General features: G+C 37.7%; 1 protein-coding gene across 1 annotated transcript; it reads left to right on the top strand.

Moving 5' to 3' along the window:
• The first annotated feature begins 1,199 nt into the window (after positions 1-1,199).
• EIF3E (eukaryotic translation initiation factor 3 subunit E) lies at positions 1,200-26,133 on the top strand. Its single transcript, XM_075704690.1, has 13 exons — positions 1,200-1,334; positions 3,029-3,143; positions 6,264-6,381; positions 9,885-9,927; positions 10,401-10,505; positions 13,199-13,324; positions 14,770-14,894; positions 15,980-16,106; positions 18,172-18,273; positions 19,283-19,392; positions 24,362-24,464; positions 24,725-24,859; positions 25,968-26,133. Exons 1-13 carry the CDS (start codon positions 1,245-1,247, stop codon positions 26,004-26,006), a joined length of 1,338 nt encoding a protein of 445 aa, XP_075560805.1. The 5' UTR covers positions 1,200-1,244; the 3' UTR covers positions 26,007-26,133.
• The last annotated feature ends 1,379 nt before the right edge of the window (positions 26,134-27,512 follow it).

Here is a 27,512-nt window from a genome sequence, read left to right as displayed (position 1 = left end):
AGTAAACGTACTGCCTGCTTATTACTCATGTCCCATTTACATTTAAAACAAACCAGCCAACTCTAAAACTGATCTCTACTACAACTATATTAACTCACTATTCAGCATAAACAGCTACTGGAGCTGCCATAGACACAGTCTGTAGTTACATGATTCACTAAGCAAATGACTTATGCCTCTGCTCAGGGAAGGACAAGTTTCCTTGTGACAAAGGCTTGAGTCGTGCTTTATGTGAAGAGATGAGGCTTGACTCACTAGAATCATGTCATGTCCTGACAAAAATCAGCAGAGAAAACTTACAAAGTAAAAAAGCAAGAAGTACCTTTTCTATCTTTCAGTGTTCTGGTGAGCTAACACCATGGTGAACTTGCTATTTTCCTTACTCTGGCTACAAGAAATATCCAAGTTATCATGAATATTAGTGAGTCCCCTGTTGCTAAACGCAACATTTCCACACTTGCTTGGATTTCACTGTGTAAGCCGTTGTCCACCAGCTCCCCAGCCTCCTTATTGCATCTCATCCATCATGCCCTCACCACTAAGAGCTCGGAACCATGGCCAACATGCAGCAACACTTAACAAATATTTCACTTGCTGCCAAAGACGGTTTAGGCCCCCTTCCAGTTCCTCTTTACCAGATTAAATCAAGTCAAGCTCTCACATCGAGCACAAAGTGATGGGGCTGGACTCACACCTCAGAGCTACTCTAGAATGCTTTTAGGAGAAAATCACCGCTTCAGAAATCAAGATCTATTAAGTTGACCCCACCACAAGAGACAAACTGTCTCCGAGCACTTAGTAACGCGCTGTACGAGCGCCTTCACCCAGCCCGAGGCACAGGCAGCGCTGTGGGCGCAGGCAGGGCCCCGCCTCACCCCCACAGGGCCCCGGCCCCACCACACCGCGCACCCGGCCGGGCCCTACAGCCGCCTCAAGCAAAGTGAGCGGAAGCCAGCCCAGGATTCAGCTCGGCCTTTGCCTCCACACCGACACGGCAGAAGCCTCAAGCTCCTTGCCGCGGCGGCAGCCCCATCGCCGTCCCGTCCCCGCCCAGCCCTCGCAGCCGCCCCCGCCCCGCCCCGCCCCGCCGCCTCTCCGGCTCCGGCCGGGGCGGGCGGCACGGCGCAGGCGCAGGCGCAGGCGCAGGCTCCGCGCAGGCGCACAGCCCATAAGAGCCGCGGCCGCCCGCTGCCTCCCCGCGCGCCGCGGGGCCCCGCCTCTCCCCTTTCTTTTCCGTCGCCAAGATGGCGGAGTACGACCTGACCACCAAGATCGCGCACTTCTTGGACCGGCACTTGGTCTTCCCTCTGCTGGAGTTCCTCTCCGTCAAGGAGGTTCGTGGTGTCCCGGGGCTGGGGGAGCGGAGAAGCGACAGGCGGTGCCGCCGGTGCCTCTGGCGGGCCTGGGCGCGCCGTGGCCGTCCCCTTCGTCAGGCGCTGCGCGGCGTGGGCCCTGCCCGTGAGGCGCCTCGGAGCTCGCTTCCGCAGGGAGGAGCTCGGGGCTTCTGCACCGCGCGGGGAGAGGGCGAGGCGTGTGGGCCTTCCCGCGAGGGAGGGAGAGCAGGGCCGAGAGGAGGCCGGGGGGAGCCGCTCCTCCCGCAGCGCAGCTCGCCGGGCCGCTCGCTTGCGAGGCAGCGGGGGACTCCTCTTTCCCCTTCCTCGGGTTTGGCGTAGTCTCTTTCCCTTCCCGCTGTTCGGGGGAGGGGAAGGCGAAAGCTCTCCCTCACAGCCGCCGTTCGTTTTCTGCCGGCTCTCCGAGAGCGTGAGGCAGCCCCGCTGAGCCCTGCGGCCCTTGCCCTGCGCTGCCCCTCGGCCGCGGAGTTGCAGGGCGGTCTCTGGGCCTGCGTCGGGGGAGACAGTGTTGCTAATCCACTTAGTTTAAAACCGTTGTCATCACGATTTACGTTTCAACCGAGTGTAAGTCCCTTTCAGTGCTGTCCCATGTTGGCCTTTTTATATATATTTTTATATTACTCTAAAGAACCCTGTAATGCTGGAGATACTTTAGGCTAACCTCATCAGTCTAAACTGTCTGAAGCACTCGTCTGATCCATTGTAAAATGGAAACAAAACGTGTAAAACTATATAAGCTTTGAATTTAAAATAGATACTATTTTAGGCTTCAGAAATGAACCACTTAAGCATGCATATGCTGAGACAACTTGACCTAACCAGTTTTCATGTCTAGTGTATGGACTTTGCTTGATGTCTGTCATCTTGGGGGCATTTTAGTATTTTGACATTTTTAAATCAGCTCAAGTTAATTAAACAGAGTTATTACTGTAGTGTTAATCTTGAACAACATTATATTCAGAGCCAAATTAAACTTTTGCAGGTTCTGTATCTGAGATGTCCATAAATGTGGCGTGGTGAATTGTAATACAGCCTTCATGCACATGTGTTTTTGAGGTGTACTCTAGTTTAGGCCTCCACCTACATCTTGAAGACCTGACAGCAGTTTATAACTCATAGCTAAATTATGGGGTAGGAACTTTAAAAACCACTTTGACAAGTTCAAAAGAACACCATCCAATTACACAAGCTAAACTAAATTTGCTCTTATGCTATAGACCTAACAACATATTTTAGATTAATCTGTGCTGTAATTAAATTATAAGTTTGATCTAGAGTGTATCTTTTGAGATCCAAGTGAAATTATTTGACAAGTCTGCACTGTTCAGCATGTTATTTTATGGGAAGTATTCACTACTTTGAAAGAAAAATCTGACCAAGGTTTTGGTTTTTTAATATATGTGTATGTTTATACATATATAAATATATATATAATTTTCAGAGATTTTTCACGTTGGATTTTTTCCATGAATTGTAATACGGATTACTATTCCCTTAACAGGAATAGTAATCTAAAATGTTACTTTTCTTCTAACTAGTTTTTAAAGTTCCTGCGTTCATAAATAGCAGGAAATTGCTGGTATCTTGCCATGTTTTACCATAAAGGTAACTACATAATATGAATTGGAAACTATTTAATAGTATTTAAGAAAATCTGTTAATAATTCCTATTTCAGATATACAATGAAAAAGAGCTACTCCAAGGAAAACTGGATCTCCTTAGTGATACTAACATGGTGGATTTTGCTATGGATGTGTACAAAAATCTTTATTCCGATGAAATTCCACATGGTAAGCTGCTCATTTAGAAGGAAAATTTCTTTTACAACCTTTGTATGTAAAATAATAAATAGCTAGTGGTAATTTGCATGTTGCACTCCAAAACTAGAATACTGTTTAACTTTGGCCTTAATGAAAGGATCTGCAATACCGAAACAAACAAACACAGAGTCGTCTAAGCCTGGGAAGTTTGGGTGGGTTGGTCTATCAGGAACTTAGTCTTTGAGCGATGTCTGAAGTATTTCAATTCTGACTTAGTAATTTCTAGCACTTTAAAAGTATAGCCTAGTAGAGTTGCACTTATTTTTCATCTGTCAAATTAAACACTATTGCGCAATGACTTGGGGTCACTAAACTTTTTCTTTAAAACATCCGGTATACTAAGGCTAGATTTCCATTGTAAGTCAGTCCATTAATCCATCTGTCCATGGTTGATTTTTAGACTTTGCGGAGATACAGATGTTTTTGAAAATTGATGCTTTCCTCACTTCTGTCCACATACAAATTGCTGTTTCTCTAGAAGAAAATTGATTATAATTAATACTATCATAAGGAATATGAAATTTAATCTGTATGTTCTCCATGATTTTGGAAACTTTCCTGTTTACTTCTTGAATTTCAGTCTTCCTGAGGAGCATTTGGGGAGGGGGAGAGAATTAGAATATCTTGTTTTCTCTAATTTCTATCCTTCATCGGTTTTCTGTTTGGTGGGTTTTTTTTCCCCTGTTGTTGTTTCTTTCTTCTGGGTTGGTTTTTGTTTTGGTGGTTTCTTTTTGTGGGTTTTTTCCTTCCTGACCCCAGTCTTTGAATGTACACGTTCTTCCTATTTCTCCATCTTTTTTTCACTTTGTGGAATTCCTCACCTTTTTCTACACTAGCGGGACTACAGTCTGCCTTGCCTGCAGCTTAGGAGGAAGAGACTGGGGTGCTTTTGCATGGTCAGGTACAAGATCTGATCTGGCTGTTCTTCTGCCTCTGGTTCTTACTCTTTTCAGGCTCTTTAAACTGCAGAGTTGGCAGTTAGCCTATTTGGAAATACATGAAGAGAACTGATAAACTTATGGATGTTGGATTCAATGTTTTGACCAAATCTTTGATATGCAAGCATTAGATGATGATGTTTATGGGTGTATATGCAATGATGCATGGGACTGATTACAAAACTGAAAATGTTTGGTTCTCATTATTTGTTATCTAAGAAACAGTTGTAACGGCAGCTTCACCTTTAGGTTACTTATCAATTCTGCTCACTGAAAAAGACTGTCTCTGGGCTGTAAAAATCTCAAAACTGAATAGCTTTTCCTTTTTCTTTCCTTGCTCCAGTCTTTCTAAACTGTTGAAGAATATTAGTTATCAGTAGTAAATAAGTAGTAAAATGCTGTAGTAGTAAACAGCACAAGAAATAGTAATCCTAGCACACTTTCAAGAAGTAACTAGTCTAAGGTCTTTGATATTCTGATTACAGCTACTTGTTTAAGCTGGTTGCTAAGTGTGTAATTTCATAAGGCTATAGCTGCAAGGAAGTTGAATGAATTTGGTCACCAGGAGAGCTCTGCCTTCATATAGTCCGACAATTTCTACACTTGTGATGTTTTTCTTACATTCTTTTCAAACATCTCTAAGATTTTAAGTTGTCAGTTTGGCAGGATTTTTTTTTTATATGATGACTTAACTGTTGTTTGATCTGTGGCTTTTATTCAACAGTACAAAATTAACATAAGCAGAGGTGATGCTTTAACATGGAGTCAGTTGTTCAGGGTGCTTGTTTGTACAGTTTTCTATGAAAAGGTCTTAACGTACTCTGAGATCTTTCTGGTATGTGTTACATTCTGGTAAGCATTGATGCATGAAGATATGTGCAGAGAGGTTCTCTTTCTTTGTGGAATCGCTGGCTTCATTAGAATTCTATGTTGACTTTTTTTTTGTTAAGACCTCACTGTTTTAAGTACTCAAAGCTAAGTTCACTTACGCTGTTATACTTAGAAATACCCCTGCACAACTTATAGTTGTTTTTGCCATGTCTTCCATGAGATCAACTTATAATGACACAGCCAGGAGATGTCCCAGGAAAACATTTTCATACTCTTAGTAAGTCAACTGAATGGTTTTTCTTTCATCTGTTTCCCCTTCCTCTTTTATAATCTCAAGATTCATCTGAAGTTGGAGATAATTTCTCCTTATTGGAACACTTCTTATCAGGCAAGTCATTCTCAGATTTAGGTTGGGTCACCATTATGGTGTTAGCCACTTTGGACCTCCTTTACTAATATATAAGTAGTCAAATCACGAAAGAAGTGTCTAGTAGGTTCACTGTGGCATTGAGCGTCCTGGTGTGTGACTCGCTTTCACGGTTTCCTGCATACTGTTCTCTCCTGGGATTTGGTCTTGGCTTCTCTGATCCCATATGTTTCTTGGCTCATATAGCCAGCATCAGGGTGCTACTATTTTTTCTTTAGGTGTGATGGCTTTTGGGGTTTGGTTTTTTTAAGCATATAGGCTTTTCTGAATTTTATTTAAATGTTTATTTTATTGCACTGGTAGCATTTGGTGTGGAAGTTTGGGTCTGTGTACAATAATCACTTTAAAGCTGTTAGTTCTATTTCCTAACCATTTTTCATAAAAGGTTTAATGTTCTAATTGGGCATACATAGTCTTCCAGAGCATAATTTTGTGGATCAAGCTGTTTTAAATTCTTCCTGTCAATTTTCAGTTAAATATTCTAAAAATGTGCTTTCAGAACCTGATCAGTTAAAGGAAGATCAATCTTACTGGTATCATACCACTGTTTACTTTTTTCCAAGCTTATTTGAAATAAGTGAACTTACTTAGAAGGGTGTTTCTCCCTTAGTGGAAGCCTGAAGATTCCTTGCCTAATACAGGCTGTGCTGCAGCTATACTTGCTCTTTAGTGGCTTGATTAGAACTCCACACAGGAGGAAGGGAACCGAATTTTAGAAGTTTTTTATTAAGTTAATGAATTGTTAGATACCTCTGGTTTTGTGACTTGACTGAGAGGACAAGTGAGGTCGGAATTGAGAAGATGTGTTCAAATGTGCTGTCAGCACCATGTAATTACAGGTTGGCTTCTGTAAAAACTTAAGGCATTATATTAAAATCTCTTTTGTGTGTTTAGCTTTGCGTGAGAAGAGAACAACTGTTGTTGCACAGCTGAAGCAGCTTCAAGCTGAAACTGAACCTATTGTCAAGATGTTTGAGGATCCAGAGACTACAAGGCAAATGCAGTCCACTAGGTAATTTCTAACACAATTTCTCAGGATGGCTTGTTGGTACCTCTTCGGTGTTGATGATATTCATAAAGCATTCATGCTTTCTGTGTAGCAACTGTAAAGAAAGACATTTTTATTTCCAGCCAATATTTAAGTAGCGCTTGTGGTCAGATAATTGAAATTGCTGGACACAATTTACTCTCTTCAGTGCTTTTACCTGCTGTGCATAAGGCATCTCTGTCACTCTTAATGTTCATGAATCAACTTGGGACAAGTCACAGTCATTCAGGTGAGGACTATGAGAGTTTTCTTATGGTTAAGCCTGAATTGGGCCCTGTAGGAAAGAGTTCAGCTGTAGTCATTGAGGAAGTAACTGTGCAAATTCATCAGAGGGGTGTGTTTAGTGTGAATTACTGCTTGTTGGCTTTACATAGGAAGCATTGTTATTACTGTTGTAAATGTGTCTAACCAGCGCTGGGAAATTAATTAGATCCCTTCAGCCTTACCTGCTCTAAGATTTCCAATAGGGCATACCACATCAGATAGAGCACCTATGGCTCGACTTGAATTTGAAGGTGAAGCCTGTACTTGGATTTATTGTTGGCAAGCTTTATGCATCTACTGATGTGGAAGACTGTAACATTGCTTCTGGAGTTTTCTTAGAAAAACATGGAATGGACAAACTCTTTTTTTCTAGTCTGCAGATGAGGTGTAAAACAACAACCTCCCTGGAGAAAATGGGTCCCTGAAGGGGGGAGGAATTTGATTAGTATTTACAACTTGTGTCAAATGCAGATTATCCTTTTTTCCTTTCCCCTCTTCGCCCAACTTGCTGAAAAACCTAATCAACCCTCTTGGCCTATGTTTTCTCCACTCTGCCCATTGTTTTCAAAATTTGTGGTAGTCTAAATTTAGAACTTGGTCAGTGCAGAAATGGTGAGATGCGATGTATTGGGTCTCAGTGCACACATGAAACAAGATGTCAGTAGAAATAAGGAAATCTGTTAGCGTTCCACCACTTCAGGAAAAAGCTTCTATTTTTCCGTTCTGTTATCACTAGAATGTACTTAAGCTTTTGTTGTAAAAAGCATTGTTAGGATAAGTAAGGCACCTTTGTATCTGATTTCAGCATGATTATTTATGTTAGATAATTATATTAAGAAAAGGAATTACAGTTGCTTATGACTGGTTACGCAAAGCCAGGAGCCGCTTGACAGCTTTTGGAAGTACAGCTTTGAAAGTGAAAGGCCTGATTGCCATTAGTTAACTGCCTTGAAGTTACTAACTGGGACTATCTTAATTTTAAGGAAAAGACTTCCTGACACTATCACAACTCTATTCAAATCTAATTGAACTTTTGATCCATATATAGGGATCTTGTTCAACTCTTGCTTTGCCTTTAGCTAGTTTTTATAATAGTTTGGCCTAGAAAAAAATTACCTTGTTGCAATTCTAAGTACTATAATTAGTTGGGAAATGTTTTCTGTTACTGACCAACTTCTGTGAATTGGAGGTCAAGTAGTACTTATTTCAAATTGGAAACACCCTGTTTGGAAGCAAGAGATAGAATCAAAAAATGCATGGAATATAACTTGCCTAATACTATGAAATATTAGCCCTACTACTCATATGCAGCAAGTTTTGTTTCAAAACTGGTACATCACTTTTGTTTTTAAAATGTCTGAAAACTTTGCAGCGGAGAAATACTGATCGTGGTTATTGGCTCGACAGAAGTTCTAATCCAGATTGTTGAGGTTATACAGTAGTGGGGAGAATCAGGCTGAAAGCTGTCAGTCTGTCTAGACCTGAGTAGTGTGCTTTAGATAGCAGAAAAAACCTTTTGATTATTTGATTTTTTGTGAGTTTCTGCTGGTGATTTGGAATCTCTATCAAATTTCAAGCAGCATATTGTCAGGGCTTTAGATCACTGCTTTTGATGCATGGCAATGCTGTTTGGAACATCAAAGTTTGGGAAATGGTAGGTGATGTGTCAAGGAGACTTTGCAAGTGGTATTTCTTTCAAGAATAAGCCAAAACATTTCGCTTTTCTGTGCAGCTGTTGGAGTACATTGACTTCTAAAATTATAGAGCAATAGTCAGTATTCCTCATCCTTGAAGGATGTTCCACCAGAAGAAATCCGTGAGATTATTTCATTGCTTCCACAAGTATTACTGGGGATTGTCATTTTTGGCTACCTTGGCAATGTGCCATTTCCCTGTAGAATCTTATACCATATGTTCTAATTAAACAAACTCACAGCTTTGCAGTCAGCTGATTTTGGAGTAAATGAGGAAACTTTCCACTGCATACACTTTTACTGTATCTTTGTCCCAAGAGGAATTTATAGATTAATGCTCTCCTTTTCATTTAAATATTGGGTACATGTTCTGTCAAATACAATAGTTCCGTGAATTGTCCATGTTGGCTTTACCACATGATTGGTTGAAGTGTGAATGTATAGAAGAGATGAAGTGGACGGTAGCTACAGGTATAGAAGCGTGCCCAGGAGAGTGGGGGGCTGGAGAATAGAAGAAAAGCCATTAATTCTTTCTGTATTGTAGAAAGGCAGTCCATACAGAGTGCCAAATTGAAAACGTGAATATGAATTCAGCTATGTATATGAATTCAACTGTGGTTCTTGTTGCCGGATGACTGCAGCAGAATTTGAATGGAATTCTTACTGCACTGAAAAGCTGGTGTACTAAAATTTCACTCTAAGAGCTGGTCAGGATCCATGGCAGAGACTGGATAAAAAAATGATTCACTAAGTTAACTAGTGTTCAAAAATAAGTATCTAAAGTCCTGTGGTCATTAGCATGAGACTTGTTGGTAGTAGATAATTTCATGCTTGCCTACTGGAGGCTCGAACTTTCCTGTGATCTAGATAATACTGCTTGTCCTTTTTATTATTTATGTTGAATTAAAAAAAACTTCAGAAATGTGATCATGTGTGAATTAAATGTTTAGAGCTTACTTAAGTATGATTATTTTTTTTTATAGCTTTTGCATTGTGCAGGCATTTGCTGTGTTAGAGGTATTCTTACTAACCACTGTGTCCCAGTGCTAGCAGTGGGATATGTTTGCTTTCTAAATGCTATTTTCCTTTAGTCTTTGCCTTTTTTCCCTGTGTCCTGTTAAATTCAAACTGCTTGGCTAGAGTAACTGCTGTGGAATTAGAACATGAGTGTGGGAAGAGCTCTTAAGTCAGAATTTAACTTTCGTACTGAAAGCTAAGGATTCCATCAAATTCAAAACAATTCCTGCCCTTTCTTAACTCTAGTTATTGTTGGAGGTGGCATTCTTTATTTAAAATCATAGTAAGTTTAAAAAACTTCTTCATGACACTTCAGGAATAGTTGGCTTGCTATTTCTGCAGTTGCTTTTGCGCAACAGGTGGAGGAGTATCACTTCAAATTTATACTCTTTGGGTATTTTACTTATAACAGCTAAAGGTTGTGTTGCATAGCATGTTGCATGGTGACAATCAGTTTGTTTTGTAAAAACAGTTTTTATCTTTTTATTATAGGGATGGTCGGATGCTGTTTGACTATTTAGCTGAGAAGCATGGTGTAAGTGTTTTAATTCTTATATCTGTTTGAATTCAGTTCTAAATATCTACACCCAAACTCCCTCACAGCCAACAGCTTTGAGCAATCATGGACTAGCATTTTGGCCTGTCTCATGTCAATGTAGCTAACAGGCAGAATTCGTAATGCTAACATATTTTATTTGAATGCCTTTGAATTTTTCATTTTTATTAAAAAAAAAAAAAGCTGGAACTTGATGTTAACTGCATCCTTGTAACTAAGATGTGTGCTTTATTTTGTACTCCAGAATTTCACCTTTTTTTCCAGTATTGGTATAATCTTTAATTCAGTGGCATGGATTAAGAGTATAACAGTTTTCTATTGTCTTTCCTGTGTGCAATGTCTTTCGAAGAGCCTAAAGACTTCAAAGGTTACTTTAACTGTTCAAATTGGCTTGTAACAGCATGTTTTTTTTTTTCCTAGTGAAGAAAAGCTTTTTTTGTGTTCCTTTTCAGTTTAGGCAGGAGTACCTAGATACACTCTACAGGTATGCAAAATTCCAGTATGAATGTGGTAATTACTCAGGAGCTGCAGAATATCTCTACTTCTTTAGGGTTCTGGTAAGTTTTGGGTGTGTGTTGGTTTTGGGCTTTGTTTTGTGGTTGGTTAGTTTGGTTTGGGTTTTGGTTTGGGTTCTTCTTATTTTTTTTAATGAAATACTTAGACCAGTACATTGTCTGTGTTAATTTGTAAAATATAATACTTTTGAGCTTTTTTGAGACAATTACTGTGTACCAAAGAAAAGTTGAAAATAATTGTTAATAATCATCACTGAAAATTATCCAGTAATTCTGTTGTTTTCATGCTGGATTCAGAACTGTCCTTTAAATTTGTAGGTCTTGTGGTAATATTTAATTACTGAATACTACTTATTTCCTCACTGTAAAGGTATCCTAGAAAAAATATTAAAAAAAAAAACCAAACCCAAACAAAACCTCAGCAAAATGAATACTTGGTTTTGTGCACAGATGTAATCAACAGTAGTGAAAAGCTTGCAGGTGGATTGAACGCAGTTGGTGGTAATAGTGAACTGCCAACTTCTTATCTGAACTCTCATCTGTCTTCTCTTGAATTTTGTGATGGATTTAAGAGTATACGTCGTCTGCCTAGGAAATGTAAACAGCTTAAATGAGAACTGTAGAACCAGATCCATTGTCTCTGAAGGAACTTTTTTCATGTTCCTATCATTTGTTAATTCATATCATTTGTTAATTGTGGGAGTGAATTTTGAGAATGAAGATTTAGTGTCTGGTAAGAATCTCAACACAGTAAATTTATTGTTGGTGGTCAGTGCATGTACCATTTTACTAACAAGAGGAAATTTAAGCTAAGTGCTTGAAAATCCAGATACTGTAGCTAGAACAGTTGCAGTATCTAAAGGCAGTTATTGTGCATAGCTAACTGTAAGTACGTGATGTGGAACCAGTACAGTGTGTGTGAACCTCCGCAACTAAAAGTATCTGCTAAATTGGCACCTTGGTTGCCTGGAAGATAATGACTTCTAAACTGTGTATCTCGTGGATATGTGGAGTGATTGCTGAAAATATGTAGTGGCTAGTATGTTGAGGTTTCTTTCTTGCTGTCTAATTTCTGGTCCCATCTAAAAATGTCCTAACTTTCTGAAATATTGCTGGAGTAAATAACAATAATTCCTGTAATAGACTATAATTAAAAAGAAGCAAAATTGGGAAATGTATCTTTAATTAGAATAGGGTTTAAAGTAGGAATGAGTTGATTTCTTAGTTTAAATGTTGATGATAAGCTGACTTTCAGTGTTATAGGTACATTCCATGTACTGAGAGGGGAAGTAAAAGTAAAGTATGTAGGTTAGTGAGCAGCTGTCCTTAATTCTGCGTGCTTTAATTCTGGGCTTAGCATTATGTTCTTATATGTCAAATAACTAATTTCAAAAAGTGGAGTACAGGTTTTTTGTGCTGGTAATGGCTTGGTACAGGACTTTTGTTACTAATTCTGATGGGAGAAGATTTGTTTAAAGTTCTGTATGATGAAACATAACCTATGAAAGAACTATTGTAACTGATCTGAGAATAGAATGTGACACTGTGAATGACCTAGTGTAATTCATTCCTGTATAAAACTAATGCAGCTTGACCTTAGGACTACCCTTCCAGGAAATAGATTCACAACTGCAAAGTTGCAGTTTTACTGGACATTTCTGTAAGAAGTATGCTTTTTTGGCACAGCATTAGCAGAAAGAACTCTGAATACTAGCTTTTAAGGTGGTTACCTACTGTCATGAGTTCTTTAGGAACCTCCTTTGTAGTAACCTTGTTTTAGTAGTTCAGAAGCATTTTTATATGGTTAAAAAAAAAAATTGGAACCAGTGTGTCATCTGGTGCTCAGCCACTTAATTGTTTTTGGTTTGTTTTTTTTACTTAAACTGCAGCATTATGGAACTTTATCTTTCTTTGGTGGCATTTTCTAGTTTCTACTTCAGAAACTTTACTGCCATTTTTTCTTCTGTACTGTTCTGGTTTAACCCCAGCCAGCAATTTAAGCACCGCGCAGCCACTCGTTCACTTCCCCTGCCCTGGTGGGATGGGGGAGAGAATCGGAAGAGTAAGAGTGAGAAACACTCCTGGGTTGAGATAAGAACAGCTTAATTGAAATAAAGTAAAATAAAAATAACAACAATATAATAACAACAGTAATAATAATATACAAAGCAAGTCATGCACAATGCAATTGTTCACCACCCGCTGACCGATACCTAGACAGTTCCTGAGCAGTGATTGCTGCCCACCATGGCCAACTCCCCCCCATTTATATACTGAGCATGATATCATGTGGTCATGGAATACCCCTGGAATTCCATGGACCATGGAATAGCCCTTTGGTCAGTTTGGGTCAGCTGTCCTGGCTGTGCCCCCTTCCAGTTTCTTGTGCACCTGGCAGAGCATGGGAAGCTGAAAAGTCCTTGACTAGCATAAGCAGTACTTAGCAACAACTAAAACATCAGTGTGTTATCAACATTCTTCTCATCCTAAATCCAGAACAGAGCACTATGCCTGCTACTAGGAAGAAAATTAACTCTATCCTAGGTGAAACCAGGACATGTACTTAAACTGGTTTTTTTTTTAAAAAGTACTTAATTTTGGAAAGATAGGTCCATGCAAATTTGATACCTTGTAAATTAAAAATACTGCCAGAAATTATTTTTCTTCTTTTTTCAAGTAAATAATAATTAAAAGAATTAATACTAAGAGTATGACTTTGCTGTTGTTGAAAATAGGTTCCAGCAACAGACAGAAATGCTTTGAGTTCTCTGTGGGGAAAACTGGCATCTGAAATTCTGATGCAGAATTGGGACGCAGCCATGGAAGATCTCACAAGACTAAAGGAGACAATAGATAATAATGTAAGTAGGACCTTGGTCACGTTAGTAAGGTTAGAGATGTTAGCATTCGAGTTTTATTATGAATCACTCACAGTCTTGTTTAGTAGTTTACCACCTTTTCACTAGATACTTTCTTAAAATAGTGGGAGAGTTGAAGGGTGCTTGTGAAGAAATAGTGACGCTTCCTTTTTCAAATTACTTGCTTCCCTCTTACTACATTTGAAAATGCAGCTGAGAACTTTCAAGGTATTTCCAATAAACAAAAAAAACTAGTCTCAAGGATGAGTTTGAGGGCAAAGTATCACTATGTGAAACTGCTGCTTAAATTTTGGATAGTTGTACTATTCATCTTCTGTAAAGAATAAAATGCATGTAACTAAACTGTACTCTTTTCACATGAAAGTAACACTTTGGACAGAAAATGCAAGACAGCTTGGTTTTGGAAATGGGTTTCAGCCAATTTGGCTTCCTCACCAGGTCCTCGGTTCAGATGAGCATCAAGAACATGAAGGAAAAGAGTGGGGCTGCAGTACTAATTCAGAGCAACTGAGGTGATTAAGGACCTCTCAGTCTTTCTCTCTGCTCACGGGGCTTCAATGGCCATATGTGAAATGTGAGAGTTTTACTCTCCTGAACCAGATCTTGAAAAAGGGGGTTGTGTTTTGGTTTGGGTTCCCCTCCCCGACCCCCCCCAGAATTGTTCTTTAGTGGCAGATAAGTAATGTTAACAAATTTTCTTCTCTAATCTTCTGATCTTTATAAACTGATATGGTTATAATAGGCTATTAAATTTGACTTACTCATTAGACTCCAAGATTTTTTTTTAGGTTAGAATCATAGTAGTTGTTATGTTTTTTGGAGTGATTATTATTTACTATGTCAGTTAATTTTCAATATGTTGCTTTGCAATCTGTTTGAAGTGCTGCTGAAATTTGGAGCTAATACAGGTACTTAGAGCGGAATCCTTATTTGTGCATTATCAGCTGGTTTAAATGAAGATAGTTACATTCTTATTTCTTGGCTGAAAATGATTATGGTATTTCATCATTGTCTGCGAGTGTATGGAAGAAAAACTGAAAAGCCAGAGAAACCAAGTAGTTCCTCAAATCACATCTGAAGAGGGAATACAAGAAACAAAATTCAGGATTAAAGAGGGAAGTAATAACTTAAGTTAGTATGGTGGTCTTTAGAGAACTAAAGTTTATGCTCTTGCCATAACAGAATACAAATTTTGCCAAACAATTTGGAATATAGTACTGGAAAACTTAATCTTGGTTATAACTTTCAGCAGATTTATCTTTAACAGATGACAGGTTAAAAAGCTGATCAGCCTTAGAGTAATAACAGCTAAAAGGAGCCTGTGGAAAATCACAGATTTTTGAACAATTACATGTTTCCATGCACTGGTATTCATGCAAGCTTTCTGTGTTTTATTTGACTTAAACCAATGTTATGTTTTCTTTTAGTCTGTCAGCTCTCCGCTGCAGTCTCTTCAGCAAAGAACATGGCTTATCCACTGGTCTTTGTTTGTGTTTTTTAATCATCCTAAAGGGAGAGACAATATCATTGACCTTTTCCTCTATCAACCACAGTAAGTTGTCTTGTGCTGTGTTGGGATCTTAAAATGAAGGCAGATGATGAATATGCAAGCTTTTTGAACACTTTTCAGCCCGAAGCTGTTTCAGAAGTTCTAATGATATTAACGCTTTGAATATTTTTTTCAAGTCTTTTATTTGAATTTTTGTGTATAATCTGCTTTTCATCATGGTTATACTTCCCCTTCAAGGAGAAGGGGTGGTGAAGTAGGAAGAACTGGCTTTTTTTCCTGGTGCTTGGGAGGGATGACGACAGGACAGAATAACTAGTTTTGCTAGATTACCAACTCCTACCACATCTTTTAGGGCTGTAGGGGAACATACTGATCTATTTTTAGTTTACAAAATCTATTTAAGAAGGTTTCTTGAGGAAAATCTGAGAATAAAAATGAAAATGGAAACACTATAGCCATTTGCGAGAGGACTGGCTTCTTATACGTAGATCTAGGGGTCTAGAACAGCTTAACACTGAGAAATCAGTTACAAGTTTTGCTCCCCTTCTAGGACCTGGTTGGAGGTAATGTGTTAGAATAGGACAATAGTACTAAAGAAAAGGAGCTGAATTTTTTGCATGATGATCCCAGTAGGCTGGTAACTTATAGTCGGCTTTTTTGCCTCCCTTTTGTTTCATAGTGTATGTGTTGGTTTGGTTTTTAATTTTAATTTATACTTCTCACTTGCAAATATGGGCTAATTTATTGAACAGTTGAACAGGAAAGTTTAGGCTTGGATGACAATATGAAAAAGGACTTCCTGTGGTTTTGTGCGCCCATGCAAACCCCTCTTGTGAAATCTTTGTAGCTGACCTGAACTTAGCATATGGACTGTTCTTTTGCAGGGCTAGCCCCTTCTTTCCCTAGCGCACTGCTGCCTTCTCTTCTCCTTCCTTCCCTCCCTCCTCCCCTGTCCCAAAAACATGATCACAAGGTTAACAAAAATAAATCATCCTTCTATATTTGAATAAATGGTCAGTCATAAGCCCTGGTATTGTATTGCACAAAAGATGCATAAGCTATTTTTCATGAATACTGTTGATGCAAAATTGCATTATCTGAGCTTTAATGTATTTTTTTCTTTCTAGGTATCTCAATGCAATTCAGACAATGTGCCCACATATCCTCAGGTATCTGACTACTGCAGTCATAACAAATAAGGATGTTCGAAAACGTAGACAAGTGCTGAAAGATCTAGTCAAGGTTATTCAGCAGGTAAGGACTGAAATATCAGATATTTTCTGTCCTTTTTTACTGAGACTTCGTAATAACTTCTTCTAATAGTGTGCCTGGCTTAGGACTTCTACTTACATATTTTGGTGCTCACTTCCTCTCATTGAACTAACTTTTCACTGTGAACTAGAATGCATGTCAATCAGTGGGAGGACAAGAATAATTTTTTTTTCCTCCTTTCATGTTAATGAGCAAAATAGAATATGCACTCAATTTTGCTTTTCTTTCTGTATGATTAAATGCAGAAAATTCAGCAAGATAGGTGAAACAGCTTTGGATCTGAGTCTTCTTTTTCAGCCATCCCTACAAGGGATTGTTGTATGAAAAAGGGATCCTGTTTGCATTTCAAAACCACTGAACTGCGTTCATTGTTTTGTGTTCATGTGCATCTTCTTGAAAATGCTTCTGTTGCCACGGTTATATGAGGATGTAGACATGGACAAGAGCAATAAAAGAATTGTGCTTGATAGCAGTCAGGGGGGTGGGGTTATGGCAAAGATTATCTGAAATTGCCCTGCAACTTGTATACAAGCCATCATGCTTCAAACACTCTTCATGATAATAACATATATTGTGAATAATAAATTATGATATATATGCGACAGTGCAGTTATTACAGGCTAGCAATCAATTGTATCCATGTCAAGCATTGATGTAACTACCTATGCAAAGCACTATCAATGCAAAGATCAAATTTTAAGCATATCTTAATCTGTTTTTAAGTATTAGTGTTCACAAAAGTAGTAGTATAAGAAGCTATAAACTACTTGAAGTGTTAACTCATCTTTTATCTTAAGCTAAAACCTGGTTTTAGCATTGAACTTCTCATGTAATATGTACTTCTAATATTTAAAGTAACGTATTACAACTTTTCTTGCTTTTGTTTTATCTTGTACAATTGGTATGAATAAAAAAGGATCACTAGGGTGTTCCTTTTGAAAATACCAACTCTGGCTTTGGTTTTAAAATACCTGACAAGGGATTTGTTTCTTAGTACTCTTCTACTCTGTATGGTTCATTATATTAAAACATGAAATGGTGGAGGTTTTTATAGATTTGAAAGCAGATCAGACAGGATAACTAGCAACTTTTCTACATAGGAAAAACAAAGCATTGAATGAAGTGACTTGTCAAATGTTATGTGGTAGGCTGATTGCAATACCTTTGCAAGTACTGAACTGATAGGTAAGCAGTTTGTTCATCTCTATTAAATTTAAAATGTGCTAGATCCAAGACTGTTTTACGTAGTGGATGTTAATTACATGGCTAATAAGTACACTTTTGATGTAAAAAACCTTTACCTAAAAACTGAATTTTAAACCTAAATACTGAGACTGTAAATACAGTTCTTTAGGGAAGGAAACATAACTTTGATCCAGGAAAAAAAAAATCTCGTAGTAATTCCCTTAATCTGTTGATAATATTGTATGCTAAAGCAGATATTGACAGATACGGAGTTGTCTTAAAATGTGCATTAGAGACAAATTGGAGGATGTTTATGTCTTAGTTAACACAGAGATATATATATATATCTCTAGTGTTGTTCCTGCCTTGTGGTTGAGAAAGTTGAGTAATTCCTGTAATGCCGAAATAAATTCAAGTACTTTTTAATATAGAAAGTAGCGTTATTTGTGTTAGCTATGTTGCCCATGTAAATGGAATGATGATTCAATTTGAAGTATGAAGGATTTGGTGTTGGACTAGTCTTGGAAATCAGAATTTAGGAAGACTGTCTGTTTGAGCGTATTTTAAGAAATTTGGAGGTTTGATACAGAACCAGCTGTAGTCTCTGATATTTTTCTAAGCCAAGGATTGCAGCACTAAATGCTGAAGGTGAAACTACACTTCTGGTTGTTCAACCAGACTGTTGCAGGAGGTGGGGGGAAGCACGTTTATACAGCTTTTATAAGAGGAATTGGGAAGTTTAACTTAATAAATATATTTTTTTAAGGTATGGACTTTTTTCCAGTATTAAATTTTGTTTGAAGAATATAAGGAATATTTGAGTTTCCTTGATTTCTAATATTGTTCCTAATTTTTTTGACAGGAGTCCTACACATACAGGGACCCTATCACAGAGTTTGTGGAATGCTTGTATGTTAATTTTGATTTCGATGGTGCACAGAAGAAGCTGAGAGAGTGTGAAACAGTAAGGTTTATAACATTTCTAAGACTTTTCTTACTTTAAGTAAAGATCTCTAAAATTCACAATGGCCAGCTAATTTGTTTGGCAATTGAATCAAACACTACTTCAATGTTTTCTGATGAGCTTTAATTCATGGGTGTAGGGTTTTTTTATTTGACAACTCATTTTGTAACACTTAAACACAGCTTATGGGTAAGGATATAGCTTTAAAATTATATTTAAGCAATTCTAGAACAAGAAGTGAATAGGTAATCATGCATTTGGCTGAACTTCAGCTTTTCATTAGTCTTTAAGAAGTGCTTGAAAAAAAGCTTGGGTTTGCCTCTTGTTCTGCAAGATACTGCATCCTAGAATTGTAGTGGTGGAAAGTAATGCGAAATAACATTAGGGCAGTTAAATACATATTCTTGGAAAACTGTTAGTTACTCTACTATGAACAGTTGAAGATACCTAACACTTGAGTTGACTAGTGTAAAAGTTAGTATTTCTAATAGAATTGGTACTAATGTTCAGTGTTTAGCCTCTGGTTTGGCTTTCCTGTGATTAGTATTAGTCACCTAATTGGGTAAATCAGAAGGCTTATCTTCACTGTATGGGGCTGGTGGTCCTGTAATCTGAACTTTATAGGCACACTTTCACTACTAAGTAAGCTGGTTTGCATGGTAAGGAGAATGCGGATCAAATTGCAGAGTGAGAGAAGAATCCTACAATGTGAGCGGGGAGGTAAATTTTATATGTTGGAGGGATCTTCAGTAGAACTATGACAGCAGTAGACCTTGTTCTGTTCTTGAGTCGGACCCCAGTGATCATGTTAGCATGCAATTTTAATTTAGCAAGCTGCAGAACAATGAAAACTGTGCTAAATCTGTAGCTTTTTCTCCACATCTTGGAATATACCAAGAACTGTGTTTAAATGAACTGCTCGCTGGTCTTGCTTACTAACTTTTTGTCTACCAGTAAATCACTACTTCCATGTTTGTTCTCAGTGTTCCCGTTCTCATTACACTTGCAGGTGCTTGTGAATGATTTCTTCTTAGTGGCATGCCTTGAGGACTTCATTGAGAATGCCCGTCTCTTTATATTTGAGACTTTTTGTCGCATCCATCAGTGCATCAGCATTGGGTAAGATAACTTCCTAATATGGCAGTTCGGAAAAATCAGTCATGGGTGACAGTTTGATGAACAGTATAAACTTTAGTAGTAAAATAGTCATCAGATAAAATAAAAATCATTAACTAAAATCTAACTGGATAGTTGTCTTTTAGTTTTATAGCTCTAATGTGATATACTCTGTTTGTTGTACTGTAAGTTGAATTCTTGTGGTTAACTTTAAAGCAACCCCTCTCTACCACCCTCAGCCCCCCAAACAAACAGTGCTTTCAAGCTAAAACTTTATCATGGTGTCAAGTTAGATCTCTACTGGATTTAATGGGAACTTTCATACCCAGTGTTACCGAAGTCCAGGTGTCTTAATTTGGAGCTCAATTCCATACATACTGATACAGAATGGTAGTATTAAGTAAATACAAATTGCAAATTTGCTTAAATTTGTTTGTATTTGGTAGATACAGATACCCATGTCTGTCTTATTGGTATGTTCTTTTAAAAATATTAGAATTGTATTGCATTTTTCATTAATTAAATAGAAAACAATAGATATTATTCCCTGTGGCACAAAATAAGTGATGCAGCTGCAAGAAAATGATGTTGTTGTTAGCAAGAATGTCTGTCATTTACTCAGATTAATTTTGTAAAAGCAGACTTTTCAAATGGATCAGCTCTGATGCCTCTGTTGTACAAACTAAGCATGTTGTTTTGCATGCTTGAGATCCCTTTCCACTTGGCCTTTGCCCCTGTTCCCCATATTTCCACATCCTTTAAATTAAAAAGGAAAAAAAGGGAAGTGAAAAACTCAGAATGCTATAAAAATCTCAATGGTAGAGAACAGTGCAGAGATCCTTGACGCAGCAGAAACCAAGGCTGTTAAATCGATCAAGTTCAATGGAGTCTTGTTACCAGCTCACATCCAGAGCAAATGTGTGCATCTGGTCCTCTGAGGAAGCGATTTAACGCTGCTTGATTTCAAAAGAAAAGGACTTGAGAGAAAATTGTCTTAGTTCTGCAAGCTTATTGAAAGGATTGCTTTTTTCCATGGATAAGTATAGTTGGAGAAAGGACAAAGAAACTTACTACTTTTAATCTCTGTTCACTGGGTGATGCATTTGTCTTCAGTGCATTTGGAAAATATTTTTTTTATCCTGTGTATCAACTTAAAATAGTCAGTGACTTCAATGTAAAGGCGAACAGTGAATTTGAGCATTTTAATCAGTTGTGGTGTGTTGAGTTTTAAGTATAGTCATAACAGTAAACTGAACTAGATACTGTGAACAAAACTTTTTCATACTTCATTTTTATAAGGGGGCTAATACTTTATCTAAAATAATCACTTTAAGCAGAGTACTGCACACTTAGGGATTTGAGTAAGTATTTGGAAGAAAAAACGTGAATGAAGTTATCTTAGGGATGAGTTCCTAGGGAATATAAAATCCTATAGTGTCTTGCTATTTCCTACAAATGAGTTGTAGTACTGTGAATACTGCACATATTCAAGCACAAGTTTTCAACAAAACTGAATGTTTAAGCTTCTTTAGTTAAAGACTATATGTCTTTCTAAGAAGTCTGCTTCTGTGATCTGGCTCCAGTCAATGAGCAGAGAGTCCAGAGGAGGTACTTAAGTATGCTTCAAGTCTCTCTATTGAAACTATCAAAAGATACTGATAAACTGTGGGTAACATACCAGTGATTCATTACAGCAAAATAGCAACTTTATTTAACAAATCAAGGTTTCTGGTAGGTGGTTGTCATTTATTTAGTGTTTATTACTTATTTTACTGTTCATATTTTTTGTGCCGTATGTGGTATTTCAACTTCAGGCATGATAGAAAATATTGTAGTTGGCTCTCCTTGTTATGTGTGATTCATAAAATAGACACTGCTACCTATATTTATAAGCATTATGGTGTGTTCTGAAGTAGGTGATAGACTTTGAGATGTATATTTCAGATTGACATGGATATTCCTACCATGTATCACTTCAGGTAATTCCATGTGGAATCAATCATCAGTAACGAGATTCCTTTCAGTAGGTCATTGTGTTTTAAATGATGGACATAAGCCTTAAATTTCTGCACAAGCTGTGACAATTGTTGGATTTGGGCTTATTAAGTGGGGTGCATAAGTATTTCTTAGTGCATTTCAGACTTGTTTTTGAAGAAATTAGCCAGCTGAAATGCTTTTAATTAAATGTTTGACTGAAGCATAGTTCTTGCATTTCTTTGTCCACAAGCGATTTCCACTGCTATTCCTGGAGTTGAAGACTAGTTGGTTGTACCACAGTGCTTGATAAGTACTGTTTGACTATTCAGAACAAATTTGAAAGCAATTAGCGGGAAATCTGCTATTCCTTATGTTAAATGGAAAATAGATGGCTCATTTAATGTTTTTTTAACTACTTGCATCTGTTAGGCAGCTGACACTTTTCCAAAGGACGTAGTTGCTTTATCAGTCATAACTTAAAATTTGTACGTCTCAAATAATCCTGCAGTTAGTTTACTGTTTGAAATATCATGTTTAATAGGGAGTAAGAGATTAAATGAATTTGGAATGTGTTTTCGTTAGTTTGATATGCCTGTATTTAATTGAAGAGCGGAATAAGCTTCATTCTTTTTCTATATATTTTTCTTCTGTGTGCAGTACAAGATAGGCTTGTTTACTGAATTCCACACATATTCATATATGAACTTGCCTTTTAAGCAAAGGAAAGCTTAAATTTGCCCTAGCATGACCCAAACAAGTGAATCTTCTTATAAAACAGAGGAACAGAAATAATCTAAAGAACTGTTTTTGAAACCACTATTGGGAAACTACCCTTTGAAATCACCTGTAACTTGAAATGTTAGACAGTAGTCTTTAAATATGAATAAAATTATTTCTTTATAATTCACTATTTTTTATTTGATTGTAGTGGGGATCTTTGTAAAAAATGGTAATCTAAAATACAACTTTTCCTGCTTCTGTTCCTTAATATTAATGGTGTTTAATATGTCTTTGTAAACCTGAATGTGTCACTATTACTTGAACTAGTAAACATGTATGGGGCTAAGCTGTTGTTTGTATCTCTTGAGAGTATTAGATACCTATTTTAACAGTGCAGGGGGAGAATAATGTTTGCTACATAATTGTAATCAGGATTGATCTTCAGTACGTTTGCTCTGGAAGGATGGAGAATACTTTTTTGGCAGTATGCATTGCTTTACCAGGGAAGCTGCTGGCTGCTTCAGTGTAGCCTGCAAGGAGACCCTAAAATGGAATCCAGTTGCCACAAGTGCTGGAATAAGGTCATCTTTTGCATCAAAGGTGTGATGAAGTTTTAGGTTTTTTAATACAGATATCTTTATTTCACTAAAAGATAGTTGTTACTTTAGCATCAGTTAATCCCCAGTGTAGTGACAGTAATCTTTCGGTCATCTGGAGGAGGAGTTACTTTATCTGAATCCTGTTGATGCTTCTAAAAGAGAAATATGAGAATTCCCTTCTCCCCCCCCCCCCCCATGTTCTTGTGGTTCAGAATTTATTTAGTTTCAAGTCAGGTGCTTAACATCACTGATTCAAAAGTAGTAAAGCAATTTGTAGCTTCCTACTATTGAAATATCTGTAATGTTCTGCCTAGATGACCGATAATTCCAGAAAAATTTATGTCCCTGATGTCTTTTATTCTCTTGCTGCCTTAACTCTCTACAGTTGCTAATTTAACCACAGATTAACAGTTCTAGTGGACCAGTAGCAACTGTGGTTGGATTTTACTTCCCCTCGTTTTGTGAAACTCCAGATACTTTGCCCATTGTGTCATTTCAATGCAGTGAGTTCAGTGTGAGTCCAGTATTTTAAGTTACTTTGGTTTTTGTTCCTATTCATCTCACTTAATGTTTGTCTGTGACAAAAATGGAGTTTACTTTATAGTTGGGAGAAGGGTGAGAGATCAAGAACATATAGGAGAGAAGACTGTGTAAAGGAGACTGTATAAATAATCTAGCTAGGTGGATGAGCTAATAACTGATATATTATAAAATATTTGCTTGACACTAATAATCGTCAAGAGGGAAATGACTCAGGTGGAGAAAAATACCTTTAAGCAAGATCCTGTAAAATGGTGAGAAGCTGACGTCTTGTGCAACTTGGTGTAGCCAGATGGCTTTTTGGTCATGTCTCTAGCCTTTACCTCATGTTTGTTACCTTAGTCTCAAAGCTGATGGAAGAATGAGTATTACAGATGTCCTGTATGAGCCAACTGCCAGCAGGAAGCTAAAGGAGCTGGCTGGAAAGCCACGGGAAACGCCATCAGAAGGAATTATTCCTGTACAAGAGTGCTTGTTTCATTAGGAGTTTTCCTTTCTCTGTCCTCCCCCACCATCCCTCCTTGAAATTGCAAGTTTGAGCATAGTATATCTGTCACATCTTCTATGCCAAACTCTGTCTCATGGCTCTTGTTCCTGAAACTTCAGGGTGAAGTTTATTGCTCAACGAGCTACTGAGACACACTCTCCTGGACTAATTAGTCTAAATTTTTGTGATTAGCTGCATTTAAATAAGAATAAAAGCAATTCAGTTGTTCTGTTTATAATAATGGTTGCTGTTTTATGTTGTGGTGAATTACTTAATAGACAATTTTGCAAAGAATGTTCATGTAGGCAAGGTTTAATAGGAATATATAAAAATTGTGCAGGTCAAGATTTAAGTTGAAGATGTAGTTAGAATGAGTAAGTATATACTTTCAGAGTGTGAATTCCTTACTCACAATATCCCAGTGTAAAGCAGCGGGGGTGAGAGATGTGCAGGAGTGCATGTATGTAAGCTTTAAAGTCATTTTGGTCAAACAAAAATATGCTTCCCAGACTTGTGATATTTATTGAATGTAAGTGTAGGGCTGTGCCAAATTTTGTGTTGGTTTACCTTGTATTCCATAGTTGGTAGTCATGTTTACTAACATCAGAGGGATTCTATTTCATCTTTTGATAAGTCTGTTATCTCTTAGTATGTTGGCAGATAAACTAAATATGACTCCTGAAGAAGCGGAAAGATGGATTGTCAATCTAATTCGAAATGCACGATTAGATGCCAAATTGGATTCAAAGCTGGTAAGACTGTATAGATGGATCCAAGTGAATTGGTTGAATTTTTCATTAAGTTTCTTTTGCCTTATTCGGGAACAGCAAATTAAAATTTCTGCTGGTTTGTGCGTTTTTTTCTTTGTTTATAAAGCGTAGTGGACTTCATTTACTCCGTTTCAATCCTGTGCATAAGGTGATTTGTGAAAGCTCTGAAAGCAGAGCATCAAATTAAAGGCATGTGTGTTCTGAATGATTGTTAAATTTGCTGTATCTTTCCTGTGTTTTAGGGCCATGTAGTCATGGGCAACAATGCAGTTTCACCTTACCAACAAGTGATTGAAAAGACCAAAAGCCTGTCTTTTCGTAGTCAAATGTTGGCTATGAACATTGAGAAGAAATTGAATCAGAGTGGTAGATCTGAGGTTGGTATAAGTTAGGTTTTTCTGAATTCCTGCTATCTTTTTTTGTGAGATATATTTAAGTATAATTCTTAACCTGTTCCTTAATTCATCGGATGTACCTACTTCTAGTTCTCACACTAAGAATTAAATTGGAAAAGGTTTATTTTCTTAATGCTGAGCATCAGACAGTGATTCTTGTGGTGTTCAGACCTCTCTCCTCATAACTAGGTATTCCTTTTTTGTTGTGTAGCAGGGTGTTTGTCATCATTTGAGGAAGCAGAGAATCAAATGGTCTCCTTCATCACCTGAATAGAGCTGATTTTGAAGGGTGACCTTTAATAAAGTAGTTGTATTACTTTTCAAGTACAACCACTTGAAAAAAATTATCTGTAGCTGTCTATATAGTGTTGAGAGAAGAATGCATGATGCTTAAGACTGAAACATGAAGGAGGAGTTCTGCAAAACCCAAACTGTTAAACCCATTTCATGTAGTACTAGAGAATATAATAAGGTCAGCCAGAGGTTTAAGTGGAACCAGTGAAAATAAGTTGGCAAGATCATCTGGTTTTGCCTCTGTCCACCTTACAATACGGGAAGCTCTGTGAGGGAGAATAATAGGGTAAAGTGGATGACTTTGAGGTCCACTAAGGACCCAGCCATACATACTTAAAACAAAAAACCCACCAAATCACATGTTAAAAGAACTTACAAAATATTAAAAGTTTTATTCGGCTTCCTCACTGCTTGGCTGAAATATTGATGGAAGTTGGACAAGCAGTGGTGCATTAGTTTATTCCGTTAAAGGGAAGTTGTGTGAAACTTACATGGTGTTATTTTCTTTTAAAATATAGCTGCCAAATTTTATTTTAGAATCTTCTAGAACTTTTTCCCTTTTGAAACTACTAGCTTGGGGGACTCAGGTTGTACAACTTAATTACAGCATGTATTTCTGCTATATCAACACTTGCTTTGAACTTATAAGGTATCCTTCACTAATTAACAATGTTCCCACTTCATAGCCATATATCAGTATTATAATTTTTTTAATCACTTCTCATAAATTTCAGTAGCCAACAGACATATAGTAATTTCTTTTCTACTAATCCTTACTTATTTATTTATTTTTTAGGCACCGAACTGGGCTACTCAAGACTCTGGCTTCTATTGAAATACTTCTGCAGAGGGGGGAAAATCAGTTTTCATTTGATTGAAAAGCACATAAATATGTAACTTTTTTGAGAAGGGTAATTATGTGTTCCATCTAACAGTATTTGAATAAAATTGGCTAATTTTAACAGTCTGTGGATCTCTCTAACTTAAATAGTTAGATACTTAATTATGTTGTAATATGGGGCTTTTTAGCATAATGGGGGTTTTGAAGCATTTTGGATCACAGTTTGCAAAATTTAAAATATCCATTCTGTTAGATTTGTTTATATGGAAGGATGCTATTCCTCTCAGAGCTGCCTGAGTCTGGAAGTTGGGGATTAGTTATTTATTATCTGTTGCCAAGTATTGCATTTAAAAAAAGTAAAAGCAGATGGTGCAAACAAATGGATCCCCACTGAACATTTGGCCAAACCAAAATCATCTTCTGCACTTCTCCTGTGACAAACAAAAACAAACATGGAAGCTTGGTAGAGTGAAGGCATTGGTAGCCTACACCTTTTCTGAAACTTAACATAATCTACATGCGGAATAATTTGGGTAGACCTGTGTGCTCATGCTTCAGAACTTTTCCACTTCTAAATCTCAATCTTGCCCAATCTTGGAAACTTTCTGGAGTAGAGCTTTTTGTTTCAGGGGGGAAAAAAGTCTTTCAAAAGGTCTGGCTAATGAGCTGGGTATCATATAAAGCTTTTATTTTGAATCTGAAGTTCTTAAGATTAATGAAGCAACAAAACCCTGTATTGTTTGACTGTTGTAATATGAAGGGGTGTTTTTTAAGTTTCTGGGTTTTTTTCAGCCAGTGTTTTTCACACTTCACTGGGTTTCCTTAGCGTCTTTGCACTGCAGAATATGCCATAGCACCTCTAAGATAGAAAATCCAAGATCCTGTTGAGGGTTTCCTGAAGTATAGTGACTGATCAGTGAGGTGAATGTGAATATTGGAGAGGAAGAGACAGTTTTGCATTTAAGGTTGAGGGGGAAAAATTAATGACTGACCTTCACCTTATTCCAACTGTATGCTGTTTTTCCCTCTTTGCTGGAGGGCAAGGTTGCAATTTGGAGGAACTGCAGCAGGTTGGAGGAGTTGGCTGATGGGAACATCTTGAAGTTCAGCAAAGCCAAGCATGGAGTCCTGCATCTAGGATGGAATAACCTCATGTAGCCGTGCAGGCAGGGGTCATGGACTAAATGGAAAGCAAGTTTCCAGAAAAGGACTTGGGGATATGGTGGACAGCAAGGTGAACACAAGTCAGCAGATGTCCTTATGGAAAGAGACATGCCCATAATAGAACCACAGTGTCTTGTCTGGGCTTTATTAGCAAAGAGCAGAACCAGGAGGTTTATGTAAATGATTACTCCCTTTGTGACAACACTGCTGGAGTACTGTGACCAGCTTTGGGTTTCCTGATACAAGGCAGATACTGATCCTCTGGTGCAAGTCCAGTGGAGGGATACCAAAATGATGAGGAGGCAAGAGCATTTGATGTAAAAGGAGAAACTGAGA

Source organism: Pelecanus crispus, chromosome 2, assembly GCF_030463565.1.
Source record: "Pelecanus crispus isolate bPelCri1 chromosome 2, bPelCri1.pri, whole genome shotgun sequence".
NCBI lineage: Eukaryota > Metazoa > Chordata > Aves > Pelecaniformes > Pelecanidae > Pelecanus > Pelecanus crispus.
This window is presented reverse-complemented; position numbering and strand designations above follow the sequence as displayed.